Here is a 16190-nt window from a genome sequence, read left to right on the forward strand (position 1 = left end):
GGGAAACTGGAATCACCTGATTTGAAAGTGGGATAACTTCTTCTAGCCAACTCCTATGAGATTTATTAAACTTCCTGGTGATTCTCCACCACTTTATGTATCCAAATCAAGCTTCTCACAAAGTGATTCATCCTGGTTTGATTGGGACGACGAAGAAGCTGTGCTATTCCCAAACTGGGAAACTGGAATCACCTGTTTGAAAGTGGGATATCTTCTTCATCCCAAATCCTATGAGATTTATTCAACTTCCTGGTGATTCTCCACCACTTTATGTATACAAATCAAGCTTCTCACAAAGTGATTCATCCTGGTTTGATTGGAACGACGAAGAAGCTGTGCTATTCCCAAACTGGGAAACTGGAATCACCTGATTTGAAAGTGGGATAACTTCTTCTAGCCAACTACTTTGAGATTTATTCAAATTCCTGGTGATTCTCCATCACTTTATGTATCCAAATCAAGCTTCTCACAGAGTGATTCATCCTGGTTTGATTGGAACGACGAAGAAGTTGTGCTATTCCCAAACTGGGAAACTATAATCACCTGATTTAACAGTGGGATAACTTCTTCTTCCCAACTCCTATGAGATTTATTCAACTTCCTGGTGATTCTCCACCACTTTATGTATCCAAATCAAGCTTCTCACAAAGTGATTCATCCTGGTTTGATTGGAACGACGAAGAAGCTATGCTATTCCCAAACTGGGAAACTAGAATCACCTGATTTGAAAGTGGGATAACTTCTTCTTGCCAACTCCTATGAGATTTATTCAACTTCCTGGTGATTCTCCACCACGTTATCTATCCAAAATCAAGCTTCGCACAAAGTGATTCATCCAGGTTTGATTGGAACGACGAAGAAGATGTCCTATTCCCAAACTGGGAAACTGGAATCACCTGATTTTAAAATGGGATAACTTCTTCTTGCCAACTCCTATGAGATTTATTCAACTTCCTGGTGATTCTCCACCACTTTTTGTATCCAAAATCAAGCTTCGCATAAAGTGATTCATCAAGGTTTGATTGGAACGACGAAGAAGCTGTCCTATTCCCAAACTAGGAAACTGGAATCACCTGATTTTAAAGTGGGATAACTTCTTCTTGCCAACTCCTATGAAATTTATTCAACTTCCTGGTGATTCTCCACATCATTATGTATCCAAATAAAGCTTCTCACAAAGTGATTCATCCCGGTTTGATTGGAACGACGAAGAAGCTGTCCTATTCCCAAACTGGGAAACTGGAATCACCTGATTTGAAAGTGGGATAACTTCTTCATCCCAACTCCTATGAGATTTATTCAACTTCCTGGTGATTCTCAACCACTTTATGTATCCAAATCAAGCTTCTTACAAAGTGATTCATCTTAGTTTGATTGGAACGACGAAGAAGCTGTGCTATTCCCAAACTGGGAAACTGGAATCACCTGATTTGAAAGTGGGATAATTTCTTCTTGCCAACTCCTATGAGATTTATTCAACTTCCTGGTGATTCTCCACCACATTATGTTCCAAATAAAGCTTCTCACAAAGTGATTCATCCTGGTTTGATTGGAACGACGAAGAAGCTGTGCTATTCCCAAACTGGGAAACTGGAATCACCTGATTTGAAAGTGGGATATCTTCTTCATCCAACCTCCTATGAGATTTATTCAACTTCCTAGTGATTCTCCACCACTTTATGTATCCAAATCAAGCTTCTCACAAAGTGATTCATCCTGGTTTGATTGGAACGACGAAGAAGCTGTGCTATTCCCAAACTGGGAAACTGGAATCACCTGATTTGAAAGTGGGATATCTTCTTCATCCACCTCCTATGAGATTTATTCAACTTCCTAGTGATTCTCCACCACTTTATGTATCCAAATCAAGCTTCTCACAAAGTGATTCATCCTGGTTTGATTGGAACGACGAAGAAGCTGTGCTATTCCCAAACTGGGAAACTGGAATCACCTGATTTGAAAGTGGGATAACTTCTTCTAGCCAACTCCTATGAGATTTATTAAACTTCCTGGTGATTCTCCACCACTTTATGTATCCAAATCAAGCTTCTCATAAAGTGATTCATCCTGGTTTGATTGGGACGAGGAAGAAGCTGTGCTATTCCCAAACTGGGAAACTGGAATCACCTGTTTGAAAGTGGGATATCTTCTTCATCCCAAATCCTATGAGATTTATTCAACTTCCTGGTGATTCTCCACCACTTTATGTATACAAATCAAGCTTCTCACAAAGTGGTTCATCCTGGTTTGATTGGAACGACGAAGAAGCTGTGCTATTCCCAAACTGGGAAACTGGAATCACCTGATTTGAAAGTGGGATAACTTCTTCTAGCCAACTACTTTGAGATTTATTCAACTTCCTGGTGATTCTCCACCACTTTATGTATCCAAATCAAGCTTCTCACAGAGTGATTCATCCTGGTTTGATTGGAACGACGAAGAAGCTGTGCTATTCCCAAACTGGGAAACAGGAAGCACCTGATTTGAAAGTGGGATAACTTCTTCATCCCAACTCCTATGAGATTTATTCAACTTCCTGGTGATTCTCCACCACTTTATGTATACAAATCAAGCCTCTCACAAAGTGATTTATCCTGGTTTGATTGGAACGACGAAGAAGCTGTGCTATTCCCAAACTGGGAAACTGGAATCACCGGATTTGAAAGTGGGATAACTTCTTCTTGCCAATTCCTATGAGATTTATTCAACTTCCTGGTGATTTTCCACAACTTTATGTATCCAAAATCAAGCTTCGCACAAAGTGATTCATACAGGTTTGATTGAAACGACGAAGAAGCTGTCCTATTCCCAAACTGGGAAACTGGAATCACCTGATTTTAAAGTGGGATAACTTCTTCTTGCTAACTCCTATGAGATTTATTCAACTTCCTGGTGATTCTTCACCACATTATGTATATCCAAATAAAGCTTCTCACAAAGTGATTCATCCTGGTTTGATTGGAATGACGAAAAAGCTATCCAATTCCCAAACTGGGAAACTGGAAGCACCTGATTTGAAAGTGGGATAACTTCTTCATCCCAACTCCTATGAGATTTATTCAAATTCCTGGTGATTCTCCACCACTTTATGTATCCAAATAAAGCTTCTCACAAAGTGATTCATCCTGGTTTGATTGGAACGACGAAGAAGCTGTGCTATTCCCAAACTGGGAAACTGGAATCACCTGATTTGAAAGTGGGATATCTTCTTCATCCCAACTCCTATGAGATTTATTCAACTTCCTGGTGATTCTCCACCACTTTATGTATCCAAATCAAGCTTCTCACAGAGTGATTCATCCTGGTTTGATTGGAACGACGAAGAAGCTGTGCTATTCCCAAACTGGGAAACTAGAATCACCTAATTTGAAAGTGGGATAACTTCTTCTTGCCAACTCCTATGAGATTTATTCAACTTCCTGGTGATTCTCCACCACTTTATGTATCCAAATCAAGCTTCTCACAAAGAGATTCATCCTGGTTTGATTAGAACAACGAAGAAGCTGTCCAATTCCCAAACTGGGAAACATGAAGCACCTGATTTGAAAGTGGGATAACTTCTTCTTGCCAACTCCTATGAGATTTATTCAACTTCCTGGTGATTCTCCACCACTTTATGTATCCAAATCAAGCTTCTCACAAAGTGATTCATCCTGGTTTGATTGGAACGACGAAGAAGATGTCCTATTCCCAAACTGGGAAACTGGAATCACCTGATTTTAAAATGGGATAACTTCTTCTTGCCAACTCCTATGAGATTTATTCAACTTCCTGGTGATTCTCCACCACTTTTTGTATCCAAAATCAAGCTTCGCATAAAGTGATTCATCAAGGTTTGATTGGAACGACGAAGAAGCTGTCCTATTCCCAAACTAGGAAACTGGAATCACCTGATTTTAAAGTGGGATAACTTCTTCTTGCCAACTCCTATGAAATTTATTCAACTTCCTGGTGATTCTCCACATCATTATGTATCCAAATAAAGCTTCTCACAAAGTGGTTCATCCCGGTTTGATTGGAACGACGAAGAAGCTGTCCTATTCCCAAACTGGGAAACTGGAATCACCTGATTTGAAAGTGGGATAACTTCTTCATCCCAACTCCTATGAGATTTATTCAACTTCCTGGTGATTCTCCACCACTTTATGTATCCAAATCAAGCTTCTTACAAAGTGATTCATCTTAGTTTGATTGGAACGACGAAGAAGCTGTGCTATTCCCAAACTGGGAAACTGGAATCACCTGATTTGAAAGTGGGATAATTTCTTCTTGCCAACTCCTATGAGATTTATTCAACTTCCTGGTGATTCTCCACCACATTATGTTTCCAAATAAAGCTTCTCACAAAGTGATTCATCCTGGTTTGATTGGAACGACGAAGAAGCTGTGCTATTCCCAAACTGGGAAACTGGAATCACCTGATTTGAAAGTGGGATATCTTCTTCATCCAACTCCTATGAGATTTATTCAACTTCCTAGTGATTCTCCACCACTTTATGTATCCAAATCAAGCTTCTCACAAAGTGATTCATCCTGGTTTGATTGGAACGACGAAGAAGCTGTGCTATTCCCAAACTGGGAAACTGGAATCACCTGATTTGAAAGTGGGATATCTTCTTCATCCAACCTCCTATGAGATTTATTCAACTTCCTAGTGATTCTCCACCACTTTATGTATCCAAATCAAGCTTCTCACAAAGTGATTCATCCTGGTTTGATTGGAACGACGAAGAAGCTGTGCTATTCCCAAACTGGGAAACTGGAATCACCTGATTTGAAAGTGGGATAACTTCTTCTAGCCAACTCCTATGAGATTTATTAAACTTCCTGGTGATTCTCCACCACTTTATGTATCCAAATCAAGCTTCTCACAAAGTGATTCATCCTGGTTTGATTGGGACGAGGAAGAAGCTGTGCTATTCCCAAACTGGGAAACTGGAATCACCTGTTTGAAAGTGGGATATCTTCTTCATCCCAAATCCTATGAGATTTATTCAACTTCCTGGTGATTCTCCACCACTTTATGTATACAAATCAAGCTTCTCACAAAGTGGTTCATCCTGGTTTGATTGGAACGACGAAGAAGCTGTGCTATTCCCAAACTGGGAAACTGGAATCACCTGATTTGAAAGTGGGATAACTTCTTCTAGCCAACTACTTTGAGATTTATTCAACTTCCTGGTGATTCTCCACCACTTTATGTATCCAAATCAAGCTTCTCACAGAGTGATTCATCCTGGTTTGATTGGAACGACGAAGAAGCTGTGCTATTCCCAAACTGGGAAACAGGAAGCACCTGATTTGAAAGTGGGATAACTTCTTCATCCCAACTCCTATGAGATTTATTCAACTTCCTGGTGATTCTCCACCACTTTATGTATACAAATCAAGCTTCTCACAAAGTGATTTATCCTGGTTTGATTGGAACGACGAAGAAGCTGTGCTATTCCCAAACTGGGAAACTGGAATCACCGGATTTGAAAGTGGGATAACTTCTTCTTGCCAATTCCTATGAGATTTATTCAACTTCCTGGTGATTTTCCACAACTTTATGTATCCAAAATCAAGCTTCGCACAAAGTGATTCATACAGGTTTGATTGAAACGACGAAGAAGCTGTCCTATTCTCAAACTGGGAAACTGGAATCACCTGATTTTAAAGTGGGATAACTTCTTCTTGCTAACTCCTATGAGATTTATTCAACTTCCTGGTGATTCTTCACCACATTATGTATATCCAAATAAAGCTTCTCACAAAGTGATTCATCCTGGTTTGAATGGAACGAAAAGCTATCCAATTCCCAAACTGGGAAACTGGAAGCACCTGATTTGAAAGTGGGATAACTTCTTCATCCCAACTCCTATGAGATTTATTCAAATTCCTGGTGATTCTCCACCACTTTATGTATCCAAATAAACACTACAGGAAATAAGGGTTTTGATGGCACCGCTAAAGCGCTATAAGACGCTACCATAGCGTTGTAGAAAGCGCTCCAATATCGCCCGCGATAATAGGTCTCGTACATTTCATAGCGGATTTTTGTTGTGCTATTGATATTTTATTATTAATAGCGGTTCTTGTTATGCAATTGTAAATTTGTATTATAGCGTCGCCAAAATGATATTATAACTTTTTAACTATAGCATTTTTTAAAATTAAATATAGCGATTTGTAATTACTATTGTCGTCTTCTATCAATAGCAATATTTGAACATTTCATTGCATTTTTTTATATGCAATTGTTTCATTTTGTTTATAACAAATTTTATTTAATATTTTGATTTTTAAAATAATAGAGAATCAAAAAATGTAAAATAAAAATTAATTCTAATTAAAATTCGAAGAAAATTAAAATATTCGAAAATAAAAAATATATTCAATTCTCACAAATTTTCCATGCAAAAAAAATCAATCAGCAACTATAATTCCATCACAATCATCTCTAACACAAAAACTTTCATCATCAGACAATTGCTCTGTATCATCAAATTCCTGTGCGAGTAATGGTGCTCCGACAACGTCTTCCTCTGTCTCGAGTTCATGATATCCTCTCGGTGGTGCTCTCATAACAACATACCAAGGCGATTCTTCATCTTCTCTAGAGTAAAATACCTGTTTTGCTTGTGATGGTAGAATGTATGGATCTTGTAAATATGGCGTTTGGTTGACATGAAGATTGACAAGGGTGAAACCATCTTCTTCCTTAACACCGTAGCCTCTGTTCGCCCAATTACACTTGAATAAAGGAACGCTGAACATGTGGTAATCGAGAAGAATGATCTCTGTTATCACTCCATAATATGTGACCATATCGGCTGTATGTCTTGTATCTCTTGCAGAAGATCTACACATGCTGAAAGCTTCGTAAGTGACTCCACTATTCTGAGTCTTTCGCTTAACGGATTGTATGTGAAATCGGTTCCCGTTAATGACAAAACCTTTATTGGTATGAGCAGTAAACCTTGGTCCAAAGGCCAACCACCTCAGCTTCGTAGAATGCTCCTTTGAGTTAGAAGGTATCTAACAAGGATGTAAAACTGTGTGAGCTATGTGAATAGAAAAGTGAACAGATAGTGAAGTTGTACAAACCTTATTCTTCACCCATTCAGCAAATTGTTGGGTGTGATGCTTCCATAACAAAGTTTCATTTGTTGCTAATCGAACATCATTATCTTGCAGTTCTTGTAAGTGCTTCCTGGTTCTCATAACAAAGTAGAGAGTTATCAGACTGATAAAAAAATCTGAATTTGAGAGGGACAGTAGAACTTACTCAACATAGGGATCCATAATAGCCATATTCATCAAAACATATCGATGTGCTATGTCTCTATCTTTCTCTGAAAGAATAAGCTCTGTTCCCTTTTGCAGTGGTCGACCTTCAAGAACCATTCCATCAGACTGAATATCTTCATTACGGTTAAGTACTTCTTCAACGGGTACAGAATTCTTTAGGAACTCTAAACAAAAGGCTATGCATTCTCCAGCTAAGTACCCCTCAGCCATACATGCTTCTGGCCTAGCAAAATTCTTTACATATGCCTTGAGTGTTTTCATGTATCTACAGCTCAAACAATATAGCAATAGTTACAAACCTCAGTTGATCGGAAAAACAGTTCAGGATATAAACAATTTACATTACGCGAACAAAATGAAAACAAACCTCTCAAACGGATACATCCAACGAAAGTGCACAGGACCTCCCAAACGTGCCTCTCTTGCTAGGTGTAAAGGAAGGTGGAACATGATATCGAAGAGCGATGGAGGAAAGAACCGCTCGAGTTGGCACATTGTCTCCACAAACTCATTTTCCAAAGTTATCAGCTTCTCCGCGTCAATAGCACGCTGACACAATCTGTTGAAGTAGTTACATACTCGAGTTACTGCCACTCTTGGTCCTCTTGGAAGCAACCCTCGTAACGCAGCAGGTAACAGATTTTGGATTAGTACATGATGATCATGGGATTTAAGACTTCCAATCATAGGAGGGTTAATTGAAACAACATTTGCAATATTACCGCAGTAGCCGTCAGGGCCTCTAAACGCAGACAACCTTTGACAAAATATCTTTTTCTCTTCCTTACTGAGCCAATAAGTTGCTGGAGGCAAGTAGAATCTCTTTCCCCGTACCTGTGTGTGCAAGTTTTTCCGGATTCCAATATCTTCTAAGTCCTGTCTCGCTTTGAGGCCATCTTTTGACTTAGCACTCTGCATCAGCGTTGATAATAATGCATCAGACAAGTTCTTTTCCACGTGCATGACGTCGATGTTGTGACGCACCGGCAAATCCTAACACATTGAAAACAGAATGATCAGTTAATGGATAAACAAAATGTGACAATCGTATCTCAGTCTAACAATAGCTATAATACCTTCCAGTACGGTAAATCGAAGAATATTGATCGTTTCTTCCACCTCCATTGATCACTCGTTTCATCATTTTCTTCGTCTTCAGCCACCTCATCTTCTGAGACAACATTTCTCTTCCTTTTTTTTTTCTTTGCTAAAGATCTTCCAAAGTCATTCCTGAAGTTCTTTAGTGTTGCAAATATTTCTGCACCGGTTTGAATCCTGTTTGCAGTCCCCTTCTCCACTGTATTATCAAACCATCCTTTCCTGCGTCTGTAGTGATGTCCAGGGCTTAGTCGCTTCCTATTCCCCAAATACACATACTTGCGACTAAACTTGAGCCACCTATTTGGTGTATCCTTTCCACAAACATTGCATGCTTGTTTCCCTTTAACTTTACAACCTGCCAAACTACCTAGAGCCGGGTAGTCGCTTATAGTCCACAACAACATAGCTTTTAGTGTGAACTTCTCTTTCAGGAATGAGTCGTATACCTGAATCCCCTCACTCCACAATTCTTGTAAGTCTTCAACCAGTGGCTCTAGATAAACATCAATGTTGTTGCTCGGAGCCGTCGGTCCAGGGATCAACATAGTCAACATGACGTTCTCAGCCTTCATACACAGAGTTGGTGGCAAGTTGTAATTGACTAACAACACTGGCCAAGTACTATACTTTGTGTTCTGGATAGAGAAAGGGTTCATACCATCTGTTGACAGGCCGAGTCGAAGGTTTCTTGCTTCACTAGCAAACTCTGGCCACTTATTATTCACTTGAGCCCAAGATAACGAGTCAACAGGATGTCGCATTATACCATCTTCAGTGGCATTGTTGGCATGCCATCGCAAATCCTCAGCCATCCTTGCTGATCTAAACATCCTCTTGAATCTGTCTTTGATCGGAAAATACCGTAGGACCTTTGCAGGAATTCCTTTCTTTTCTTCATTACTGTGCTTATCAATTTCCCATCTAGAAGCACTACATCTTGGGCAGGTTTCCAACTCCTCATATTGCTTCCTATAGAGAATACAATCGTTCTTGCACGCATGAATCATTTCGTAGCCAAACCCAAAAATCTTCAAGAACTTCTTAATCGAATCAGTCGACTTTGGTAGTACATTACCTTCTGGTAGCATGTCATGTAATGCCGACAGTAGCTGATCAAAGTAAGCCTCTGACATTCCACTCTTTACTTTGATGCGGTAAAGGGCCATGATCGCAGAAACTTTGGTGTGCTTGCTACATGTCAAGTACAATGGAGTTTCAGCATCTCTCAACTTCTTCCTAAACTCCGAGTCTTCATCAGGTTCACCATGTACAGGCTCTCCTCCAGTGTCATCAGAAGGCGGTTCATCAGGTTCACCACTATCAAAATAAGCCGTCCTTAGCAAACCATAAGCCTCTGTTTCTGATTGAGGGACACTATCATTCATATCAGACCTTCTCTCACCATGAAGACTCCAACAAGAACTCCTCATATACTTCTTATCCATACCCCTAATCACAAGATGCTCCGTTACTTTGTCTAAAACTTGATGGGAAAGGTTTCTGCAGTGAGTACAGGGACATAATATTTCTGTCGGATCTCCTAACCTCCTCGCTGATGCAGTAACAAAGCCTGTTGCTCCTTCGAAATATTCGAGGCTAGCCCTATATATATATATAAGGAACAGAATCAGAACAAAAAATTTGGAACAGAAGAAGAATTCGTCATGAATTAAAATGTCGAAAAGATTACTACCTTGGAAGCCAAACCCATGCTTTTTCCATATCAGAACAATATAACTTCGAGGGAAATCGACTGAAACCTTCGATTTTCGAAAAGGAGGCGTCAGCAAAAGGAACTAAACCTAGATTTGAGTAATCGCAGAAGGAGAATGAACAGATCTCCGATGGAAAGACGGAGATTGAAAGATTAAAAAATCAGATCCTACGGCTTCTATGAAGGCACGTCATCTATCCCCACCATTCCTTCTTATTGGTTTATGTACAATTCTATATTAATTTATTTTTAAATTACGAAAAATGCATGAAAATGATGGGAAATTATGTTATAAACAAAATTTAAATTTTAATAAATTTTATTATTAATTTTTTTTAACAAAAATATTATATGTTTGAAATAAGTATAAAATGATTTCTCTATATGGAGAATAGATGATGATAGGGTTGAATCCTTATGTGTTATATAGGGTTGAATCCCTAAATAAACCCTAAAATCTAAATTTGTTTCATCTAAATTGTATAAATTTGTTACAATAGGGTTGAATCCCTAAATTTGAATCCCTATATGATGATAGGGTATAAATTTGTTACAATAGGGTTGAATCCCTAAATAAACCCTAAAATCTAAATTGTATAAATTTTTATGAACAATTTATTTGTAAAAATTTTAATGGAACACTTAAATTGTATAAATTATTTTGAAACACTTATTTTTTAAAAATTTTAAAGGACCACTTATTTTTATAATTTATATATATGCCAAGCCTACATAATCTTATTAGAAATATGTCTTAACAACCAAACAAAATATGTCTTACAACCAAACAAGCAAAATATGTCTTAAAACAAAACAAGCATACTCCGATCCATAAATATGTCTTTGAGAATACTCGATCGAGTACATTTAAACATACAGAATCTTATCATTTGGCCAAGCCACTGTGCTGCCCACAGCATCTGATATGTCTTCCAGAAAAGAGTTTGGTCTCCATAGAGATGCATCTTCAATCAAGGCCACTTCAACCCAGACCCGACTTGCATTGGGACCTAACGGGACGTGATGGACTAAACACAATGGATCAGTACTACTTACTCTGCCTTCTGCGACTTTCCGTCCTGAGTTGTTGTGGTCCAACAAGATGCACTTCTTTTTACCACCTGAACGGGTGGAACTAGTGCTGCCACTTGGACTCTACAAGCACAACAAATACATCACACCAACTACATCTAAATAAGTTTGTAAAAGAGAGAAGTTTGTAAATTTACCAATGAAGGCCTTCTGACACTAGCTTCCCCTTCATCTTCAGGAACTTTAATTACTGATACATTATGGAGCGGCCATGCGATCTTTTCATTAACAGCATCACTCATTGTTGTCATGTCACTTGTTGGCCTCCATAGAAAAGCTTTCCCATTAATCACCTTAGCAACTCTCATAACTACAGCATTCGGACCCAAAGGAACATTGTTCACCATCTCATATGGGTCAGTCGAACCCATAAAACCTTCAGCGATTACCTCGACGCCCTTAACCCAATCGTAGATCTTGCACCTTTCAAGATCATCTACGGTAGTATTCTATATTGACAATGCATATGGTTAGTATCATGTTGAATTTTATAATACAAACGTAAGTATACGTGCTAATGGAATGACCTTTGATCTTAACACATCCGAGGAAACTGGATGGTTGTTCGATGCACTATCTAGTATCAGTTTATCAATTGGCCATGGAATTTTGCATCCCGCTGCTTCCTGAAGATTACGCACATCCGTAGTTGGCCTCCAAACAGATGCCTTCGGGTTTGATACCGACTTTACAACAACCGCCGCGGCGTTAGGACCAATCGGAATACGACCAATCTTGTATGTACCTTCAGCAGAGCAGAATTCTCCTTCAGCGACAACAACATCTTTTGACTCACACCAATCAAGTAGTTGAACTCTAGTTCCTTCTTTGTATACATAACTAGCCTCAGATGGAGAAACACAATCATCATTGTTTTTCTGTAAAAACATAAAATGAATCATTGATTTTATATCAATCAAGGAAATTCTACATTATATAACCAGTTAAAACTAAAGAAAATTCACCTTATTTCCAGCTAAGTCACGGACCAGAATCTTCAAGTCTTTAATCTCGCTTTCCAAGTCGGCAAGTTTGGAGTCTCTAGCTGACAAGAATGCTAGTTTCGTAGCAGTAATCCCTCTTCCCAACCCTCTGACTCGTCCAGGTTTGTCTACTCCCAACACTTGACTAACAGCATCTTCTTTTATATTAACACTGGATGTGGAGTCCATTTGACTATCAAGTGAAATTATTTTTTCCTGAGACAAACACAATATAAGTTATGGTCCTTTTCAATACCAAAAAGAGTAACTTAATTAATCAGACAATGAAACCTTACAATGGTTTCAGCAAACTCAGGTCTAACAGGTCTACCATCAGAGTGAGTGTGTCCTGCTATCCAGACCTTGCTCCGGCTAATCTTCTTAGGGTCTTCACTCTTTTTTTTCTACAAGAGTGATATATTGTTTTACTTATCAGTTTGTTCTATCTTCAGATATAATATAATTACATACTGTTACTTACCATTTCACAAGCTAGACGATTCATTCCTCTACGACTAGTGGTGTGAGGAATCTGAGCTCTCCTTAGTGCTCTGTACTTTTCACTCTTTGCCTACAATATTATTAAATCAAATTTGATCAATCAAATCTCCGAAGTAAACACTTAAAAACCAAATGCTCTGTATATTTCACCTTGAACACAGACGAAGTCCTACTCTTAACCCAAGCGCTCCAAACCTGAACAGATCGAATGTTGCTTGGTTTCAGTGCTGCTCTCTCTGTGGAGCTTTTTGCATTTCGCAGTTGTGATACAAGCCTTGACTTTCCAGATCTCCACAAACAGCCCATCTGTTTGAAGACTGAATCTTTTTGCCACTCTTCTTTCAAATCAAACCTCGCCTGCAGTAATGTATGCAAATGCCACACATTATAATCCTTACAAAGACATTATACAATAGACTTAAGGGCATATATATACCTGAATTTCCTCCCATAATGTGTCCTTTGTCTGCTTATCAAGATTCCTCCAATCATCAAGAAGTACAGTCACATGTTCGCGTACAAGGGGTCCAAGGAACGATGAAAGTGTCACTGATCCAGGACCTACATGTTCGCCAAGCTCAGTGAATGACACAGAAACCTTCTCTTGATGATCCTTGGCCACTTTACGCATCTTTGTGGGTCCTCTTTTCTTCTTTTGTTTTCCATCAGATGGCGATGCTTCTGCTCCTGAAATGCCATTCTCAGTTTCAATGTCAGCTTCTCTCGGCTGAGAAGGTTCTTGAGTAACTCCATTCTCAGGTTCCATGTCAGCTTCTCTCGACTGAGAAGGTTCTTGAGTAAATCCATTCTCAGGTTCCATGTCAGCTTCTCTCGGCTGAGAAGGTTCTTGAGTAACTCCATTTTCAGCTTCCATGTCAGCTTCTCTCGGCTGAGAAGGTTCTTCAGTAACTCCATTCTCAGACTGAGACTGTTCTTCAGCAATGACATTCTCAACTTCAATTTCCACATGTGGATCATCACCATCACCATCACCATCCGCCTCATTAACATCTTCAGAAACCTTTGTCGGGACTTCGTCAGCACTTTCTTGCCTTATCTCAATGTTTTCTTCTTCAATAGCAACTTCTTTTCCCTTATTTAACTTACGCATTTTCGTACTCTTTCTGGTTATCTCAATGAACTCTGTTTCTGCTTCCAGACCTTGGGAACGTCTGCTTCTTCTAACCATTCCTCCTCGTGTCTTCGGCCCCATGTTAATTTGTTCCTAAAAAAATCATTTTTGAGATCTATTGAGATAATAAGCAATCGATTAATTTTCATGATTGTAGATTGTAAAAATGGAAGACGATCGATACATATCTATTGAGATAATAAGCAATCGATTATTATCATGATGCATGCAAGTTAAAGAAGACAGAGATCAAAGAAGACAAACCTGAGATCGAAGAAGACAAAGAAGACAGAGATCGATGAAGACAAAGAAGACAGAGATCGATGATTCCGAAGGGGTCTCACGAAGAACACTTTGGGAGAGAAAATGCAGAGACGATATTCTTTTGTTTTAATGAAAAAGTACTAAATATTCTTTGCTTTGGTCAAAGATATATTTCCCACAAAATTTATCATTCGCGGGTTTTAATAAAAAAATAAGCGGTCGAGGATACCATAACGATTATTCTTTCTCAGTGCTATAATCTAAAGATCAAAATCCCAAAAACATGCGCGCTTGCAAATTTCATTTTGCCGCTCCAGATATAATAGCTTTTTACTTAAAGAAACGCTATTATATTTCTAGCCACAAACATACAATAGCACAAACTTCTTTTCCGCTATATTACATTGCTATTAAAACCCTTATTTCCTGTAGTGAAAGCTTCTCACAAAGTGATTCATCCTGGTTTGATTGGAACGACGAAGAAGCTGTGCTATTCCCAAACTGGGAAACTGGAATCACCTGATTTGAAAGTGGGATATCTTCTTCATCCCAACTCCTATGAGATTTATTCAACTTCCTGGTGATTCTCCACCACTTTATGTATCCAAATCAAGCTTCTCACAGAGTGATTCATCCTGGTTTGATTGGAACGACGAATAAGCTGTGCTATTCCCAAACTGGGAAACTAGAATCACCTAATTTGAAAGTGGGATAACTTCTTCTTGCCAACTCCTATGAGATTTATTCAACTTCCTGGTGATTCTCCACCACTTTATGTATCCAAATCAAGCTTCTCACAAAGAGATTCATCCTGGTTTGATTGGAACAACGAAGAAGCTGTGCTATTCCCAAACTGGGAAACATGGAATCACCTGATTTGAAAGTGGGATAACTTCTTCTTGCCAACTCCTATGAGATTTATTCAACTTCCTGGTGATTCTCCACCACTTTATGTATCCAAATCAAGCTTCTCACAAAGTGATTCATCCTGGTTTGATTGGAACAACGAAGAAGCTGTGCTATTCCCAAACTGGGAAACTGGAATCACCTGATTTGAAAGTGGGATAACTTCTTCTTGCCAACTCCTATGAGATTTATTCAACTTCCTGGTGATTCTCCACCACTTTATGTATCCAAATCAAGCTTCTCACAAAGTGATTCATCCTGGTTTGATTGAAACGACGAAGAAGCTGTCATATTCCCAAACTGGGAAACTGGAATCACCTGATTTGAAAGTGGGATAACTTCTTCTTGCCAACTCCTATGAGATTTATTCAACTTCCTGGTGATTCTCCACCACTTTATGTATCCAAATCAAGCTTCTCACAAAGTGATTCATCCTGGTTTGATTGGAACGACGAAGAAGCTGTCTATTCCCAAACTGGGAAACTGGAATCACCTGATTTGAAAGTGGGATAACTTCTTCATCCCAACTCCTATGAGATTTATTCAACTTCCTGGTGATTCTCCACCACTTTATGTATCCAAATCAAGCTTCTCACAAAGTGATTCATCCTGGTTTGATTGGAACGACGAAGAAGCTGTGCTATTCCCAAACTGGGAAACTGGAATCACCTGATTTGAAAGTGGGATAACTTCTTCTTGCCAACTCCTATGAGATTTATTCAACTTCCTGGTGATTCTCCACCACTTTATGTATCCAAATCAAGCTTCTCACAAAGTGATTCATCCTGGTTTGATTGGAACGACGAAGAAGCTGTGCTATTCCCAAACTGGGAAACTGGAATCACCTGATTTGAAAGTGGGATAACTTCTTCTTGCCAACTCCTATGAGATTTATTCAACTTCCTGGTGATTCTCCACCACTTTATGTATCCAAATCAAGCTTCTCACAAAGTGATTCATCCTGGTTTGATTGGAACGACGAAGAAGCTGTGCTATTCCCAAACTGGGAAACTGGAATCACCTGATTTGAAAGTGGGATAACTTCTTCTTGCCAACTCCTATGAGATTTATTCAACTTCCTGGTGATTCTCCACCACTTTATGTATCCAAATCAAGCTTCTCACAAAGTGATTCATCCTGGTTTGATTGGAACGACGAAGAAGCTGTCCTATTCCCAAACTGGGAAACTGGAATCACCTGATTT

The 16190-nt window shown here is 39.0% G+C and overlaps 2 protein-coding genes across 3 annotated transcripts; both read right to left on the bottom strand.

Moving 5' to 3' along the window:
• Nucleotides 1-6308: 6308 nt before the first annotated feature.
• LOC106407233 lies at nt 6309-10586 on the bottom strand. 2 transcript variants are annotated; one of them, XM_048776327.1, is made up of 7 exons: nt 10088-10586; nt 8370-9996; nt 8016-8286; nt 7661-7910; nt 7271-7558; nt 7090-7195; nt 6309-7020 (listed from the first exon to the last, which is right to left on the bottom strand). In XM_048776327.1, exons 1-7 carry the CDS (start codon nt 10114-10116, stop codon nt 6409-6411), a joined length of 3183 nt encoding a protein of 1060 aa, XP_048632284.1. In that variant the 5' UTR covers nt 10117-10586; the 3' UTR covers nt 6309-6408. The 2 variants fall into 2 exon arrangements, with proteins under 2 accessions (XP_048632284.1, XP_013703519.1); XM_013848065.3 differs by having other exon boundaries at nt 7661-8286.
• A 240-nt stretch (nt 10587-10826) lies between these two features.
• LOC106362448 lies at nt 10827-14509 on the bottom strand. The gene is made up of 9 exons (XM_013802348.3): nt 14081-14509; nt 13121-13909; nt 12835-13041; nt 12665-12754; nt 12480-12587; nt 12166-12399; nt 11728-12078; nt 11338-11649; nt 10827-11263 (listed from the first exon to the last, which is right to left on the bottom strand). The coding sequence occupies exons 2-9, from the start codon at nt 13895-13897 to the stop codon at nt 10976-10978; spliced, it is 2367 nt and encodes a 788-aa protein (XP_013657802.1). The 5' UTR covers nt 13898-13909; nt 14081-14509; the 3' UTR covers nt 10827-10975.
• Nucleotides 14510-16190: the final 1681 nt, after the last annotated feature.

The sequence above is a fragment of the Brassica napus genome, chromosome A1, assembly GCF_020379485.1.
Source record: "Brassica napus cultivar Da-Ae chromosome A1, Da-Ae, whole genome shotgun sequence".
Classification (NCBI taxonomy): domain Eukaryota; kingdom Viridiplantae; phylum Streptophyta; class Magnoliopsida; order Brassicales; family Brassicaceae; genus Brassica; species Brassica napus.

Coding starts and splice junctions, on each gene's coding strand:
- LOC106407233 (XM_013848065.3), bottom strand. CDS start 10,116: ATGGAAAAAGCATGGGTTTGGCTTCCAAG. Junction 8,287..8,369: donor TCGATTTACCGTACTGGAAG/GTATTATAGCTA, acceptor TCAATGTGTTAG/GATTTGCCGGTGCGTCACAA. Junction 7,021..7,089: donor CTGAATGGGTGAAGAATAAG/GTTTGTACAACT, acceptor CATCCTTGTTAG/ATACCTTCTAACTCAAAGGA.
- LOC106362448 (XM_013802348.3), bottom strand. CDS start 13,897: ATGGGGCCGAAGACACGAGGAGGAATGGTTAGAAGAAGCAGACGTTCC. Junction 12,079..12,165: donor GTGACTTAGCTGGAAATAAG/GTGAATTTTCTT, acceptor ATGTTTTTACAG/AAAAACAATGATGATTGTGT. Junction 11,264..11,337: donor GTGTCAGAAGGCCTTCATTG/GTAAATTTACAA, acceptor TTGTGCTTGTAG/AGTCCAAGTGGCAGCACTAG.